This window comes from Nestor notabilis, unplaced genomic scaffold (assembly GCF_000696875.1).
Source record: "Nestor notabilis isolate BGI_N333 unplaced genomic scaffold, ASM69687v1 scaffold5253, whole genome shotgun sequence".
NCBI lineage: Eukaryota > Metazoa > Chordata > Aves > Psittaciformes > Psittacidae > Nestor > Nestor notabilis.
In genome coordinates, this window is record NW_009921438.1 from 28768 (window position 1) to 44540 (window position 15773).

Here is a 15773-nt window from a genome sequence, read left to right on the forward strand (position 1 = left end):
ACTAGATGATCTTAATGTCCTTTCCAACCCAAACCATTCTATGATTCTAAGTACACAGACCTGCAGACACCCTTCATGACGTGGTCTCTTACCTAGGCTGGGAGAGGGCTGTTGGGGAAGCAGGTAACACGTGAGAACCTTTTCTCCTGTCTTCTCATCATCCTCCGTCTGGAATTTCAGCATGGGCTGGGACTGGTTCTCTGCCAACCACAGGGCTTTCAGGTTGAGATTTGTCAGCGCAAACGGCAAGTTCTGCAGCCTGCAACAGGAAGGAGGAACTTGCTGGTTAAGCTTCAGCTGAACTTCAGCTCAGGTCCAGGCTGCCCCATCTGCACTGCAGGAGGACAGAGCCACGCTACTGCAGGGTCTCTCACTGTTACAGACTCGGAAGCAGCTCATGCTGCACATGGCTCTGCCACAGCCACAAACTGGATCCAGCAGCCCACCCTCAGCTGTGTGTAGCAGAGGACAACTATCAACAGGGTGAAAACAGTGAACTTTGGAAAGGAGTTTGAAGACAGAATAAATAATGGTTTCAGGGACCTGGACATAGAGTGTTCCCAACAGATGCTCTGGTGAGCTTCCAACTGCTACAAACACCACCAGCCTCAGCTAACAGAACCACAGCTGAAACCTGCAGCGTCCTGCAGAACAGATCACAAATATCTGCACACCTTGGTGGTGCACATCATGAACAGGCTTTGGCACCAATCACCTGAGGACTGATAGCAGGAAACTGTAGTATCTGCAGGAAGGAACACACTTGACCATGGATCTCCCCTGATCTTTATTTCACATGTGGCAAAATGTCCCCACACTTCTGCACCAGTTCTGCCCTGTATTCAAGTAATGTGGAGAAGGGCGTAAGATGCAAAGCTTCAGAGACAGCTGCCCTCTTTCCAGAGCCAGCAGCCAGTCTGGGCTTCTCCAAACCACAGATCCTGGGAGTAGCACAGATCCCGAAACACACCAGGGCCCAGCACATGCTGCTCCTTCACAGTGGCCTCCTTAGGGAGATGCCCACAAGCTTGTTGCACCCTTCCTGCTGCTGACCTGTTCCCAGCCACGTCCAGGACGTGAAGCTCGGTGGTGTTGGCAAGCTCTGGGGGCAGGAGGGCCAGGCGGTTGTCCCGCAAGGACAGCACGTTCAGGTTGGCACAACCTCCAATCTCAGCAGGGAGGGATGTCAGCCGGTTCCGGTCCACATTCAGGTTCGTCAGCTTGGCCAGCTTGCCCAGGGACTTCGGTAAGGCCTGGGGAGGAGAGGACTTGGTGGTTGCAAAAGGGAGGAGCAGCAGAATAAAGGAATCACAGAATCGATCATGGAGTATGGCTTGAAATGGACCTTAAAGCTCATCCAGCTCCAGCCCCCTGCCACGGGCAGGGACACCTTCCACTGGAGCAGGTTGCTCCAAGCCCCTGTGTCCAACCTGGCCTTGAACACTGCCAGGGATGGGGCAGTCACAGCTTCTCTGGGCACCCTGTGCCAGCACCTCAGCACCCTCACAGGGAAGAACTTCTGCCCAAGATCTCATCTCAATCTGCCCTCTGGCAGGTTAAAAACATTCTCCTTGTCCTGTCCCTACAGGCCCTTGCCCCAAACCCCTCTCCAGGTTTCTTGTAGCCCCTTTAGGCACTGGAAGATTGTCAGAAAGGCATAAAGACTGTTAGAAAGGCATAAAGACTCTCAGAAAGGCACAGAATCCTCTACCTGAGGAAAAAACTGCCTTCTGTCCTAACAAACACATTTTCAATAGAAGTTCTCCCTAAAGTGTGGGACAGATTCTCCCTCAAGTTCTCAGACTGTGAAATGCCAACTCTTGACCTCACGCAGCACACCCAGAACTCCACTGGTCAGGACTTTTTTCCTATTAGAAACATAGAACGAGTCATGAATCATTTGGGTTGGAAAGGACTCTAAAGGACCTTAAGACCATCCAGTTCCAACCCCCTTCCATGGGCAGGGACACCTTCCACTAGAACGATGTTCATCTGCCCATTTCCAGCACTTACGTTTTAACAATCAGACCATGAGCAGTTTGGAGCAGGACCATTTTAAATTGCTCTATTCCATTGCCAAATGGAGCTTCTGATGTAGTCCTGCTCTCACTGGATTGGATGGGCCTCAGGACTGGTCACCCTAGAGCAGCAGCCCAACTATGCTGGAGAGTTTTTCAGGAAAACAGTGGGAGAAAAAAGCTTCTACCAGGATCTTCTCAGGGCTTGTGAGCTCCGTGGAGCTCTGCAGCAGAGCAGCTGGAGCATCTCAGGAATCCAGCTCAGAAGATGGGAGAAGATCCCTGGCATGTGGCTACCCTGAGCAGCCCAAGGGAGGCAGGGTGCTGCTGGGGTACTTACTGTCAGCATGTTCTCTGTCAAGATGAGTTCTGACAAGTTTTCACAATCCCCAATTGACTCTGTCACCTCTGTCAGCCGATTCTGGTCCACCTTGAGGATGGAGAGCTGCTTCAGCTGACCTGGCCAGGGCAACAAGCTGGGTGTGAACTATGCCACAGACACAAGGATGCTGTTCTATGTCCATCTGGCCAAAACACCTCCCATCAGGGATTATCCAACCTAACAACATAGGCACAATCTCCTCCCCACCAGGCTTATTCACAGGTTCACCCATGCATGGTGCGGATCAAGAACCTGACATCATCCTGTAGAGTTCTGCTGAGCATATCACAGAACCATGGAATGGTTTGTGTTGAAGGGACCTTAAGATCATCCAGTCTCAAGCCCCTGCCACAGGCAGTGACACCTTCCACTACAGCAGGTTGCTCCAAGCCCCTGTGTCCAACCTGGCCTTGAACACTGCCAGGGATGGGGCAGCCCCAGCTTCTCTGGGCACCCTGTCCCAGTTGCTCACTTATTGCTTCTGCACCCATCTATTGTGACTGTGTCCATCACACCCTAAGACCCTGTCACACACACTCTTGCCTGAAGTCCTCCCATCCCGCAGTACTCACCAATCCCATCTGGAATGCATTCCAGCAGGTTCTGGGACAGCAGCAAGTCTGTCAGGGCGACCAGCCCACTGACCTCATTGGGCAACTGCTCCAGCTTGTTCTCTGACACATCCAGACAGACCAAGCGGCGGAGATTGCCCAGCTCCTGTGGGCAAAAAGGAGACACCAAGGCTCAAGGGGGCCGCTGGGGAAGGGAACAGAGGGGTAACTCAAGGGCCTGAACTGGTACTCACTGGAGGCAGGGCTGAGAGCTGGTTCCGGTCCAACCAGAGCTCACGCAGGTTGGGTAGAGCTCCCAGGGTATCTGGCTGTAAGAGAGCAGGACAATGATGGCATCAGTCCCTTCCACAGGGGAGAAACTGCTCTGGGAAGCACCAAACCACCCCACACCTCTGCAAAGCCACTGTTCCTGCGCTCACACCTCCTAGAACCATTCCCCAGATGGTCTATGGAGCCAAGGTGTTGGTGCACCACAACACAGCAGCACATGTGTCAGGGGCAGCATCCTGGTTGAAGGAGGTCCCAACAGAAAACAAGGAAAACAACAGCAGGAACTGTCTGGTAGCAGGCAAGATTAAACAGGGTTTGGAAGTTCTGGCCTTAGGGAAGAGATGAATCTTTCTCCTCTTCCTCCTCTCAGACATGAAAACAAACATTTGGGTGACACTGGACAACTCCACACAACACAGCAGCACCATCAGCAATGGTGAATGTATGTTCACAGCATCACTCCACAAACAGCACACACTGATGAGCATTCAGGTTTGGAGCCAAGGTGCCACTGGGACGTGGTTCAAGTGTCATAGCATCATAGAATAGTTAGGGTTGGAAAGGACATTAAGATCATCTAGTTCCAACCCCCTGCCATGAGCAGGGACACCACACACTAAACTATGTCGCCCAAGGCTCTGTCCAACCTGGCCTTGAACACCTCCAGGGTTGGAGCATTCACAACTTCCTTGGGCAACCTATTCCAGTGCCTCACCACCCTCACTGTGAAGAATTTCTTCCTTATATCTAACCTAAACTTCCCCTGTTTCAGTTTAAAGCCATTACCCCTTGTCCTACCACTAGAGTCCCTAATGAAGAGTCCCTCCCCAGCATCCTTGTAGGCCCCCTTCAGATACTGGAAGGCTGCTATGAGGTCTCCACGCAGCCTTCTCTTTTCCAGGCTGAAGAGCCCCAACTTTCTCAGCCTGTCTTCATATGGGAGGCGCTCTCCAGTCCTCTTATCATCCTCGTGGCCCTCCTCTGGACTTGCTCCAACAGCTCCGTGACCTTTTTATGTTGAGGACACCAGAACTGGACACAATACTCCAAGTGAGGTCTCACAAGAGCAGAGTAGAGGGGCAGAATCACCTCCTTTGAACAACTGTTCTCCCAAGCAAGCTGCATGAGCTCCTTTGCCTCCCAATTTAGATAGGCTTCTGCCAGAAAGCATTCCAGAGCGTTAAGAGCAGGATCCAGTAACAGCTTAATCCATCACTGTAGAATTAAACACCACTGGCTGCCCCTGGATGTCAAGACAAGCTGCATGTTGAGGCTGGGCACTGGCTCTCAGCACACTGGGGCTCAGAGCCCTTCAAGGAGCACCCAGCCCAGAGGACACGCACCCACACTTTGTTGATCCCTCAGCCAGGAACACCATGAGTGGTCCTGCACTGTGCAGCAGGGAAACCAAATCAGACAGGAGAAAGGTGGAAAGTTGGCCAAGCAGTGGTGAGAAACAGCTGGGGACAGCACAACACTGAAGAGTAAGGAAGAACCAGGGATTCCCACTGTAAAGAGAAGAGCCTTTGGCAGCTACATAGCAAGGATTAACATCCCAGAGCAAACGTGCTTGGAAAGAGCAGAGCAAGTTATGCGTGAAGACAGGCACAAGGGCCAACACAAAGAGAACATTATGTTGGGAATGATGACAAGGCCACAGTGGGAAGATCAGAATCATTCAAAAAACCTGTGTGTCTGTTTCTTTGCATTGCAGATGAAAACCCACTTAAGGTGGAGGGTTCTGCCCCAGCCAACCACCTACAATTCCCTTCCCACCATCCCTCACCTACCAGTACTTCCAGGTCATTGCCACCAAGATCCAACTGTTCTAACTTGACCAGGAAGGAGAGTGACCTGCAAGACACAGGGAGCAGAGAGGGGAGGAGAGAAAGAATGAATGAAAGTTAGCATCTGGGACACACTTCTCACATCTTACATCATGTGTAATAACTCCTAAACCAGGGACAAACCCGACCTTGTCCCTCTGAGCCAAGCAATTTAGGGGAGCTGCACCCTTCCCAAGCCAGACCATCCACTGGGCTGAGCAGCACCAGCAGTCCCAACGCTGCCAGTTTCTGTCACCAATTTGCCTTCACCTCTTCCCACCATAAAATACTCCGAGCAAAACCATGACAGATTATAAGACATCTTAACACTGCTGCCCATTTCTGTAGCAAGGGTGGGAATCTGGGCACAGACTAACAGATAACAGGAATCAGCAGACGACAGTATTTGGGAGGCCAGGGGAGCACCGCTGCAGGGAGAGGCAGGAATGACAAATCCAACAGGCTCAGTTTCCCCAGTGGGATGCTCATACTGCTGAAGGGAAAGACAAGGCTGGCATGATGATGATGTCTATGGTGATGTCCCAGAAGAGGTCAGGATGTGCAGAGAAGCAGCTCATTAGGCAAGACTGTGTGAGAAGCCTGTAGAGGAACCAAAGCCCATCAACACTGGTGGTCCTGGATGTGCCCTGAGCATTCTAACACATTATGACCTGGTGATATGAAGGGCTGCAACCTGCAGCCCCACAAAACCAGGATTCAATTCTGACATGGCCCAGGTTCACCTGGCCTCAGCTCTCAGACCTACCCACCAACTGCCACGCCCCAAATAGGGGGTCTGTCTCTCCCTTCACACCGGGGCAGAGCTGCCACCTCAGCCCTGAGCCAGCAGGGAGCATCTGCAGCTCTTTATTCTCTTCAGAAGGAACTCTCCTAACGCAGTAATCTCTGTATTCCTCTGGACTGAGTTGCACATTTCCACACTGTGTGTGAGAAAGCAAGAAGAGATCTGTCCTGCCTGGCCAACGATAAAAACGTTTGGGCTATGCATGAAAAGCAAGTTCTTACTTTAGAACTGGTGGATTTTGAGATATTGTATTAACTCAAGCAAAGGCTTCTCAACAGCATCACCAAAAGCAGTGCAGCAGCCTCCCATCATGACTGTCCATCTGCTCTTTGACTTCTCTGAAGGGTGAAGCAGATTTGATGGTCCCTTCCCAGTTTGAGTTCTCAAAACAGGGACAAGTGAGCTGTGGAATCCATGTCAATGTACAAGGTCTTGCAACACACCTCAGCTGAGATCACCCTCCACCGTCCCATGGGAACACACAAGCAATCTGTTGTGCCACGTGCTCTGCATGGGATGAGGAAGAGTGGTGATCAGCTGGACAAGAAGAACTGTGTGAGAACTCACTTGACAGCAGAAGATCAACCAATTAAATCAAGCTTTGACACATAAAGGTCATTGCAAGCTGCATTTTTTAAGGAGCTCAACAACAACAACGATCAAAAGGGGCATATGCACTCACACATTCACAGTACTAAAGCCCATCTCCCTCCTGGGCTCAGTAACCCTGAAAACTGAAAGCATCACCCATGTCTGTACCTCCCTCTACGCTTTGGCACATCACTTGCACTTGCACAGAGCGATTCTTGGGCACAATTTGCACCCAGACTAAGTACAAGAACTCCAGACCTGGGGAGACCTGAGAGCACCACTGAGATCTCTCTGGCCATTGATTTCAGTCTTGTATTTGACAAATCTGATGAAAATTGCCTTGACCTTCAAGATCCTCTTTCTACTTTTGGAAATCACCCAAAAGCTGAATCTGGGAACTGGGGAAAGATGAGAAGCAGCTGGAATTGCATTGCAGGGTGAGTGTCATGCCTGGACTTATCTCAGAGAAAAACTCCTGGCATGCTGCTAGCATCTTGCTGAGGGCATCCATAGGGAAACAAGGGAGCACTGGGCATGAGAGAGCTCCCCAGAAACCTCATGGAGCTGGTCACAGACTGAATTCTCAAACTCTGGATTCCTACTGGTTCTTAGATGGTGGAAGCCTTTGGGACCTTCTTCACTGCAGTATGAAAGCCCAACTTTGGCTGTAGCTATTGCACCTCTTCATGTAGACAGTGTATCACAGTGGTGGTACCTGTCTGTATGAACACAAAGAACACAGGGAGCAGACAGCAGCAGGTCCCAGCACCAGGACCCAAACTTCTCCTGCTTGCCTCGTTTGCCATAAGGAGCTTTGGCCCTCATGTCCTCCCTGTGGCTATATTCCACGTGGGGCCATCTCAGCTGCTCTGTGACAGGGTGTTAATGCTGAAAACTTCTATGCAGAGAAGATCCAGTGACTTTGGCATCAGAGACAAGATGATACTGTCAATTTGCATTAAGCTTCTCCATGAAGTAACACCAGCTGTGGTGCTTGGGAGCTGCCCAGTGCAGGCTCTTTCAGCTCCTTTCTGGAAGCGTCTTCTCCTCTGGGTCAAAGCTGATACAGAACTCCCCATGTGTGCCCAAACCCACCCTGCTAGCTCAGAAAGAAGCTGGGTAGATCCTATCCAGCTTATCTTCCCAGAAGAGTTGGGGAATCATCAGGTGGATGGATAAGAAGGCAGAAATAAGCTGACAGAGCTAAGGTAGGTAGAAAACTCAACAAATAGCTCTCATGGGCTCCAAAGCAGAGATGAATGAATGTACAGGATCTTTAGTTCTCCACGCCTTGTCCACCTGATGGCATCAGTGGTACCAATGAGACCCTCTCCAGGAATCCACCTCTGTACCTAACTCTCAGGAACATTCAACATCACTTACCTCTTCTCCCTTGCTGCCTTAGCTTTTGCCTGGTGCAGGAAGCCCGTTATCCCAACCATTCCCACACTCTGCTCACCCTGAACAATCAGACGGGACAACCAGGAAAACAGATGTTGGAAACCAGTTATCTTCAGCCAAATTCTGCTGCTCTTCAAATGAACTTCACTGTGCACAGAGCTCCTCCTGTGCCCACATCATTCTTCTCTCTTTTTCCAAAAGAATCCATCATCTGCTCCACCTCTCCAGGAAAAATGGTTCTCACCATTTCCAGCAGCTTTCCTGTGGAACCACCTCTATTCCAAATCAATGCCAACACAGAGCTGAGTACAGACTCTGAACATCCTCCTCTGCTCTAAGCCCTGCACCATCTCCCCCTCTTCTCCCCAGTTTACACCAGTCCAGAAGATGCAGCTGATTTATGGAAAGCCTTAAGCCCTCCCAAGCAAAGTCCTGAAGCCAGCAAATCCCTGAGGAATCAGTAAGAACAATCAGGCAGGAGACTCCTGAAGCCACCAGACACTCACGTGGGGAGAGTCTTTAGCAGGTTCTCACGTAGCTCCAGAGTCACCAGGTTTGCCAAACTGCAAGAGAAAAGGGAATGAGAAGCCAGATTCGCTGACCAGGCTTCAGGGATACATGGAAATGTTCATATCCCTTCCCATGGGAGCATCCCTCGTGGCCTGCACAGATGTACATACATGAGTGTGAAGACATGGATGGGGCTGGCAGGGGAAACCAAAACCAAAGAGGATCTTAAATGGATTCTGATGAAGGTGACAGCTTACAGCAACACCATGGGGACATAACACTGCCCAGACTCAGGACAAGGAAACACGCTGTCACACAGGACTGCGCCCACAAAGGTGTCACAACCCTTCTTGTGTAGGAGCCAGATCCCATGGGAAGGGACTGCACCCCATGAACAACCTCACATGGGCTTTGCCTTGGCTATTTGCGAGCAGCATAAATCATTTTAGCATCACTGGACAGACCATTCCTGTTTAGAAAGGGGCAAACTCATAAAACGAGGGAAGACAGAGGCTTGGGAAGCCTGGATGCATCCCTGCCTGTGCCATGCACCACAGCGAAGTAGCAGCAGGTGAGACCAGGGAAGAACCTTCTTTAGAAGGTTGTCTTGTAGCGAGAGGCATGCTCAGAGGTGCTCACACGGCATGTGCAGCACAGTGGCAAGCTCTAACTGTGGTGGCAGGCTCTTGCTCTCCATGTCCTGCTGATGTCACCATCCCGAGAGCACGGTGACACTGCTGGGGTGTCACCCCAATGTGTGTGTCACCCCGATGACATCCCCATCCCAGCCCTCCTTCCTGTTAGGAGGACAGGGGAATACTCACTTCCCAATGTCATTGGGGAGGCTCTGCAGGGACACATCATTCAAGGCCAAATGGCCCAGGCTCCGAAGCTGCGTGAAGCCCTCTGGAAGCCTGTGAAAGCATGAATGGACAACACGCCATTAGCTGGGCACAAAACAAGCCTTCAATCCCTCACTTAAATCCCCCAAAGCCAGTTTTATCCCAACTGGTATCAACATGTGAAAAGGAGAAGAGCAAGAAGCAACTCTGACCCTGGCTCCTGATCCAAAATACACCTCATTTCCATAGAACCACAGACTGGTTTGTGTTGGAAGGGACCTTAAAGCTCCTACAGTTCCACCCCCCTGCCACGGGCATGGACACCTTCCACTAGACCAGGTTGCTCCAAGCCCTGTCCAACCTGGCCTTGGAGCTACCAAAAGGAAAGATTAACACAAAAAAGGTGAAACACTTTTGCTGGTCACAGGCAGTTCCTGGAGCTTGCCTGTTCCACAGCTCGTGACACACATCTTGCAACTCTGCGGCACAAAAAGACTCTGACAAAGAATTTCCACTGTGGAAGTGCTGGTCCTTCCTGTGGTACAAAGTTGGGGCTGTTAAGCGTGGAGAAGAGAAACTGCACGGAGACCTCAGAGCAGCTTCCAGTGTCTGAAGGGGCCTATAAGGATGCCGGAGAGGGACTCTTCATCAGGGATTGCAGCGACAGGACAAGGGCTGGTGAGTTTAAATTGAAACAGGGGAAGGTCAGGTTAGATATTAGGCAGAAGTTCTTCCCTGTGAGGGTGCTGAGGCGCTGGCACAGGGTGCCCAGAGAAGCTGTGTTTGCCTCATCCCTGGCAGTGTTCAAGGCCAGGCTGGACGGGGCTTGAAGCAACCTGCTCTAGTAGAAGGTGTCCCTGCCCATGGCAGGGGGGTGCAACTATATGATCTCAAGGTCTCTTCCAACACAAACCAACCTGTGATTCTATGATTCCCACCGAAGGAAAAGCGTGAGCCATTCTGGCAGTGCCTGGCACCACAGGAGGGAAAACCTGCGTGAAGAACAGCTTTGGCAGCAAGCATCTGGAGTCAGACCCTGCAGACAACGCATGGAGACACCAGTGCCTGGGAGCATGGCTCACCAAGGCAGAGGAGCCACACGTGAATTCCCAAAACATGTACTGAGAGACAGAAGACAAAGAGACTGGGCAGAGATCCCCATTCCTGGACACAGCTCTGGGCACTGATGGATCAGGGGAATGACCATAGTGCTTAAAGGACAGTTCCTGGGATATAAATAACACACAGAGCAAAAGGAACTGATGGAGAGCACAGCAGTATAAGGCCACATCCATTCTGGTGTGTGCACCAGGGTGAACAACTAGGGAGTGACTAACACACTGAAGAGGACAAAAGTCCTCACACCACTCACACCAGTGGCAACAGCATGACTAAAGGCTCCTCAATCCAAGCCACAGGCCCCACAGCAGAGGAGGACACACAAGCTTTCCCCTATGCCAGGAGAACAGACACCTGCAGGTCCTGGCAGACAACCTGTACGTGATCCAAGGTCTTGACTTCATGGGAGGACAATGACAAGATGAAGACCGGAGAAAGCTCAGGAGAATGAGGAGCTTCAACTCTCATTCTCAGGTGCACAAAGTGTTGCATTTGCCTTCCTACCTGGACAGAGGATTCCCGCTGAAGTCTGCGATTTCCAAGGACTTGCAGAATTTGATGCTTTCAGGAATTTCTGGAATGTCTGGAAGAAATATATGAAAGAAAAAACAAAGCTTGAGAAGAGGCTAACATGTGGAAAATGGGACACCAGGTCCTGGTGACAGCTTAAGATACAGTAGGACACCTATATTCTATAGCTCTGGACCCCAAGAGACTGTGAGACTGTGGAGGGCACCCCAAAGGTGGGTGCCCAAGGCAGGGCTGTGAGGCACTCACTCCCCATTCAGCTTTGACCTTACCATTGCGGGAGATGTCCAGTTCCACCAGCTGCATGAAGTTGGCCACCTCAGGGGGAAGCCTCTGGATCTCATTGTCACTCAGACCCAGCTTGCGCAGGTTCAGGAGCCTGAAGAAAGGCTGCAACAGGAGAGAAGACAACAGGGTCAGCAGCGGCTCTGAGGGAACCTGTTTGCTCACTTCAAGGCAAACCTGAGCATCCCCGCCTGCAGAAAAGAGCTTCTGTCCTGGAGAGGTCCTCAGAGGGCAGTGGCTGCACAGATGAGGACCTCCATGAGGTCTCCAGAAGACAACAGTGAAGCAGAAAGACATTTCATGGGTTTAGCTCGATGATTCATTTACCATTTCTATCATTCCACTGCTCTTCTCTCCCTTGTAGGACCAAAGTGGATGTTCCTTGTTTCTTAAGACAACCCTTCACCTTAGGCAGTCAAATATTAGCACCAAGAGGAAGTCACAATGCAGCAGCTTGCCAGCAGACACCACAGAGCTTATGAGTCTGGTCCAGAGGAGACACATGAGGTGACTTGAAGACCGAGGTCTGTCTGTGCTGCCACATACATCTCGGTGCAGGACATTTTGTCAGAGGAGGGCCACGAGGATGGTAAGAGGGCTGGAGCACCTCCCGTATGAAGACAGGCAGAGAAAGTTGGGGCTCTTCAGCCTGGAGAAGAGAAGACCGCGTGGAGACCCCATAGCAGCCTTCCAGTATCTGAAGGGGGCCTACAAGGATGCTGGGGAGGGACTCTTCGTTAGGGACTCTAGTGCTAGGACAAGGGGTAATGGCTTTAAACTTAAACAGGGGAACTTTAGGTTAGGTATAAGGAAGAAGTTCTTTACAGTGAGGGTGGTGAGGCACTGGAATAGGTTGCCCAAGGAAGTTGTGAATGCTCCAACCCTGGAGGTGTTCAAGGCCAGGTTGGACAGAGCTTTGGGCGACGTAATTTAGTGTGTGGTGTCCCTGCTCACAGCAGGGGGGTTGGAACTAGATGATCTTAAGGTCCTTTCCAACCCAAACCATTCTATGATTCTATGATATCGTAGAATGGTTTGTGTTGAAGGGACCTTCCACCTGACCAGGCTGCTCACCCATCAGTGATAGGTGCCTACACCAACAGGGAAAGCATTTGTCCCACCTGTACTGCAAAAGCGAACTAGCAGGAAATCTGTAGGGCACAAGTGACAAAGAATTAGAGAAAGAAAGAAAATTCCTTCCTAGAAACACCAGTCATAGGAAAGTTAATGGGAAGCGACCTCTAGAGGCCTCCCAGTCTAACAACATCCAACGTCTTCACACCTCCTGGGTCTCAGAAATCACCTACAGGAGGCTAGAAATGGTCAGTGATGATGTTCATCAATCATAGAATCACAGAATCAACCGGGTTGGAAAAGACCTTCAGGATCCTCCAGTCCAACCATTCCCCAGCACTGCCAAGACCACCACTAACCCATGGCACCAAGGGCCTCATCTACACAGTGTGTGAACGCTTCCAGGGATGGTGACTCCACCACTGCTCTGAGCTGCTCATACAGACCACACTGAGAAAGATCAAACAAGAATTTGAGGTCTGAACCTTTGTTCTCAGTGGCCTTTCCAGTAATCCATCTGCATAAGAGGAGGAAACAGACCTTCCCAGGAATAGCTGGGGGTATTGAGATTTGTTCAGATTTGGGTGATTGGACACCCACAACTGTCATTCATAACATCGCAAAGACCAATACTACAGACCAGACAAGAGAGGGATAAGGAATGAAAAAGTGATGTACAACAACCATGAATCATAGAATAAATTATGGAATGGTTTGTGTTGGAAGGGACCTTAAAGCTCATCCAGCTCCAACCCACTGCCACAGGCAGGGACAACTTCCACTAGAGCAGGCTGCTCCAAGCTCCTGTGTCCAACCTGGCCTTGAACACTGCCAGGGATGGGGCAGCCACAGCTTCTCTGGGCACCCTGTGCCAGCGCCTCAGCACCCTCACAGGGAAGAACTTCTGCCTGAGATCAGAACATCTGCTGTTTCTTATGGAGCAGCCTCACTCAGGAAGTGCTGCTGGGTCTGGGGGCCTTTGCTGCACTGAGGTGCCATCATTCCACATCCCTTCCCATAGGGAAAAGGAGAAGTGCTCTGTGATGAACAGCAGTGACATGAAATTCATGCTCCTCATGTCCTAAGTGATACAGACCATAAGAAGTAAAAGCAGAAAGAAACCCCTCCTCCTACTGCTGCGCAGCAGAGTTCTACCAAGTTTATCTACACAAAGCAGTTCACCAAGAAAGGAAGTAGGTGAAAGTCTAACTGACAACAAAGGTTCACGCCAGGGCAGGAGGTTCAGAGCCTGGATCCGCTATTGTTTCCTAGAGCCTTCTCCTAATTTTAGAATGCAAGGAAATTCCACACAACATTGTGTGAGCTGCTGGGGAATAACAACAGGAGCATCCACAGCCCCAGCTCTGGGCACTTGTGCACAGCTGAGGCAGGTTCAGCATACTTGGGCATTGAGAAATGGAGCAAAATAAACCAGGCCAAGATCACGCTGCACACTGACTGCAATAAACATGGGAAGCATTTACTGACACAGCAGAGGTTTAGAGGTGACTGTAACCACCGATTCAGCTCTGCCTGCGGCTGGCTTGTACTTTCGTAGCTGGATCATCAAGGTCACCACAGAGAACAGCTCCTTGGCCCAGCTGTACCCATGCTGTCTACTGCAAGTGAACAAACTGCCCCACTCATGGTAACAGTCTTTTTACTCAGAGCTTTTACTCAAAGCTTTTCACACATATGAGGCCTTTTACGCATAATGACTTCGATGCAGATAACCAGAACCTCCACACAGCCTGTAAGTGGGGTCACACCAAGCCTCAGAATGAGACTGTCATGACAATCCCACAGTTCTCCCCACCCCATTCACTTTGCTTCATGGAATCATGGAAAGGTTTGGGTGGGAATTCAGACCTGGATGCTCAAATCTTTATGAAGTCCTTCAAACCTTCCAATGCTGGATGATCCAAACACCCTCTGGGCCCCTGGGTCCAACAATTAATGATCCTCACAGTGAAGAAAATTCAGAATCATCAAATCCTGGCAACAGTTGGAAAAGACCTTCAAGATCATCCAGTCCAGCCACCGCTAACCCATGGCACCAATGGCCTTGGCTACACGGTGTGTGAACATTTCCAGGGACAGTGACTCCAGCCCTGCCCTGGGCAGCCTGTTCCAACGCCTGAGCACCTTCTGGGCAAGGAATTGTTCCTCATCTCCATCTAAACCTGCCCTGGGGCAGCTTGAGGCTGTTTCCTCTTGTCCCATCCCTTGTTCCTTGGGAGCAGAGCCCAGCCCCCTCCTGGCTCCATCCTCGTGTCAGGCAGTTGTAGATAGCGAGAAGGTCCCCTCTGAGCCTTCTCTTCTCCACACTAAACCCCCCAGTTCCTCAACTGTTCCTCACCACACTTGATACTAAGTCACACTCACAGAACTGTTTGCATAACCAAATGAAACCCCTCAAATGTCCCTTTTTGCTGGTGCCAGATGAACACTGAAGTGCGGGACCATGCTAAACAATGGACATGAACCATTGAACCTTTGGGAGAGCCACAACAGTGACAAATGTTTCCCAGTTTAACCACACCAACCCCTGAAGTCAGACAGGTACCGTAAGCAGGTTGGCTTCTCAAGAAACTCCCTGTAAGCCAATGGAGCCCTCAGAGCTTTGGTTCTACCCCTGCTGGAGTAAACCCCACCTTGCAGTGAGGCCCAACAAACCCCAAGGGAACTGCAAAGACTTGACTTCTGTCGTACCTATGAGTGTTGCTCTCAGCAACTGTGGAAGATCCACTTCAGCACTGAAATAGGACAGTATGTGCTGAAGTGAGAAAGGCTTAAACCCAGTGCAAATTATTAATGAACCCCTTAATTCAGATCATGGTCTTTGGAGCCATCTTTATATAAGAAAAATACCAGCTACAACAGAGCAGAATCACTGCAAAGACAGTCAAAACTGTCACCACTGCAAAGCGAAAGAGATGGCAACTTCACATTGAGATGTTCCAACCAGCCAAGCAGAGCCGTTCTGACCACGCACATCCATCCCCAATGGTAGATGAGCCCTACTCAAGAATGTTTCCAGACAGTGTGGTTCCATCTGAGGTCATCCCCAGAACCAGCAACAGGTTTAGCCAGTTTATGAGAACAGGAAACACCGGTAGCATGAATACAGGCTGGGTTTGGGAGCTTCAACTTCAGCTTCTGTTGAGGAACTGAAATACCCGTGTACTGAGACAGGCCTGAGCCCATGGGTGCAGGACACATTTCTCACTGGTAACACAGGGATGCCCAATACTCCACTCTGCAGAGCCTCTTATCCACTGAGACACAAAAGCACAAACTCCCTGATCCCACCAAGCTCAGCACATGTGAAGTGCTTCACCTGTACTTAATTCATAGGCCAGGTTAAGCCAAAGCTCCAACTTTGGTCAGTACTGAATTCTTCCATGGGCAAGCAGAATGAACCCAGGAAAACCCAGGTTCAGGAATGAGTCTCTGGCCTCATTCTCCACATCATAGAATGGTTTGGTTTGCAGGGACCTTAAAGCTGCTCCAGTTCCAATCCCCTGCCATGGGCAGGGACACCTTCCAC

General features: G+C 50.5%; 1 protein-coding gene across 1 annotated transcript in view; it reads right to left on the bottom strand.

The window, feature by feature from the left end:
* The window catches only part of SCRIB (scribbled planar cell polarity protein), a gene marked incomplete at both ends in the record, with an annotated part of 36264 nt that extends 25010 nt beyond the window's left edge, over positions 1-11254 (bottom strand). The window contains 10 exons of the mRNA XM_010011147.1: positions 93-259; positions 1054-1253; positions 2359-2477; positions 2973-3117; positions 3206-3280; positions 5033-5096; positions 8372-8428; positions 9200-9289; positions 10841-10919; positions 11137-11254. Coding sequence (XP_010009449.1) covers positions 93-259; positions 1054-1253; positions 2359-2477; positions 2973-3117; positions 3206-3280; positions 5033-5096; positions 8372-8428; positions 9200-9289; positions 10841-10919; positions 11137-11254 — 1114 coding nt within the window. The remainder of the gene's footprint in view (positions 1-92; positions 260-1053; positions 1254-2358; positions 2478-2972; positions 3118-3205; positions 3281-5032; positions 5097-8371; positions 8429-9199; positions 9290-10840; positions 10920-11136) is intronic.
* Positions 11255-15773: the final 4519 nt, after the last annotated feature.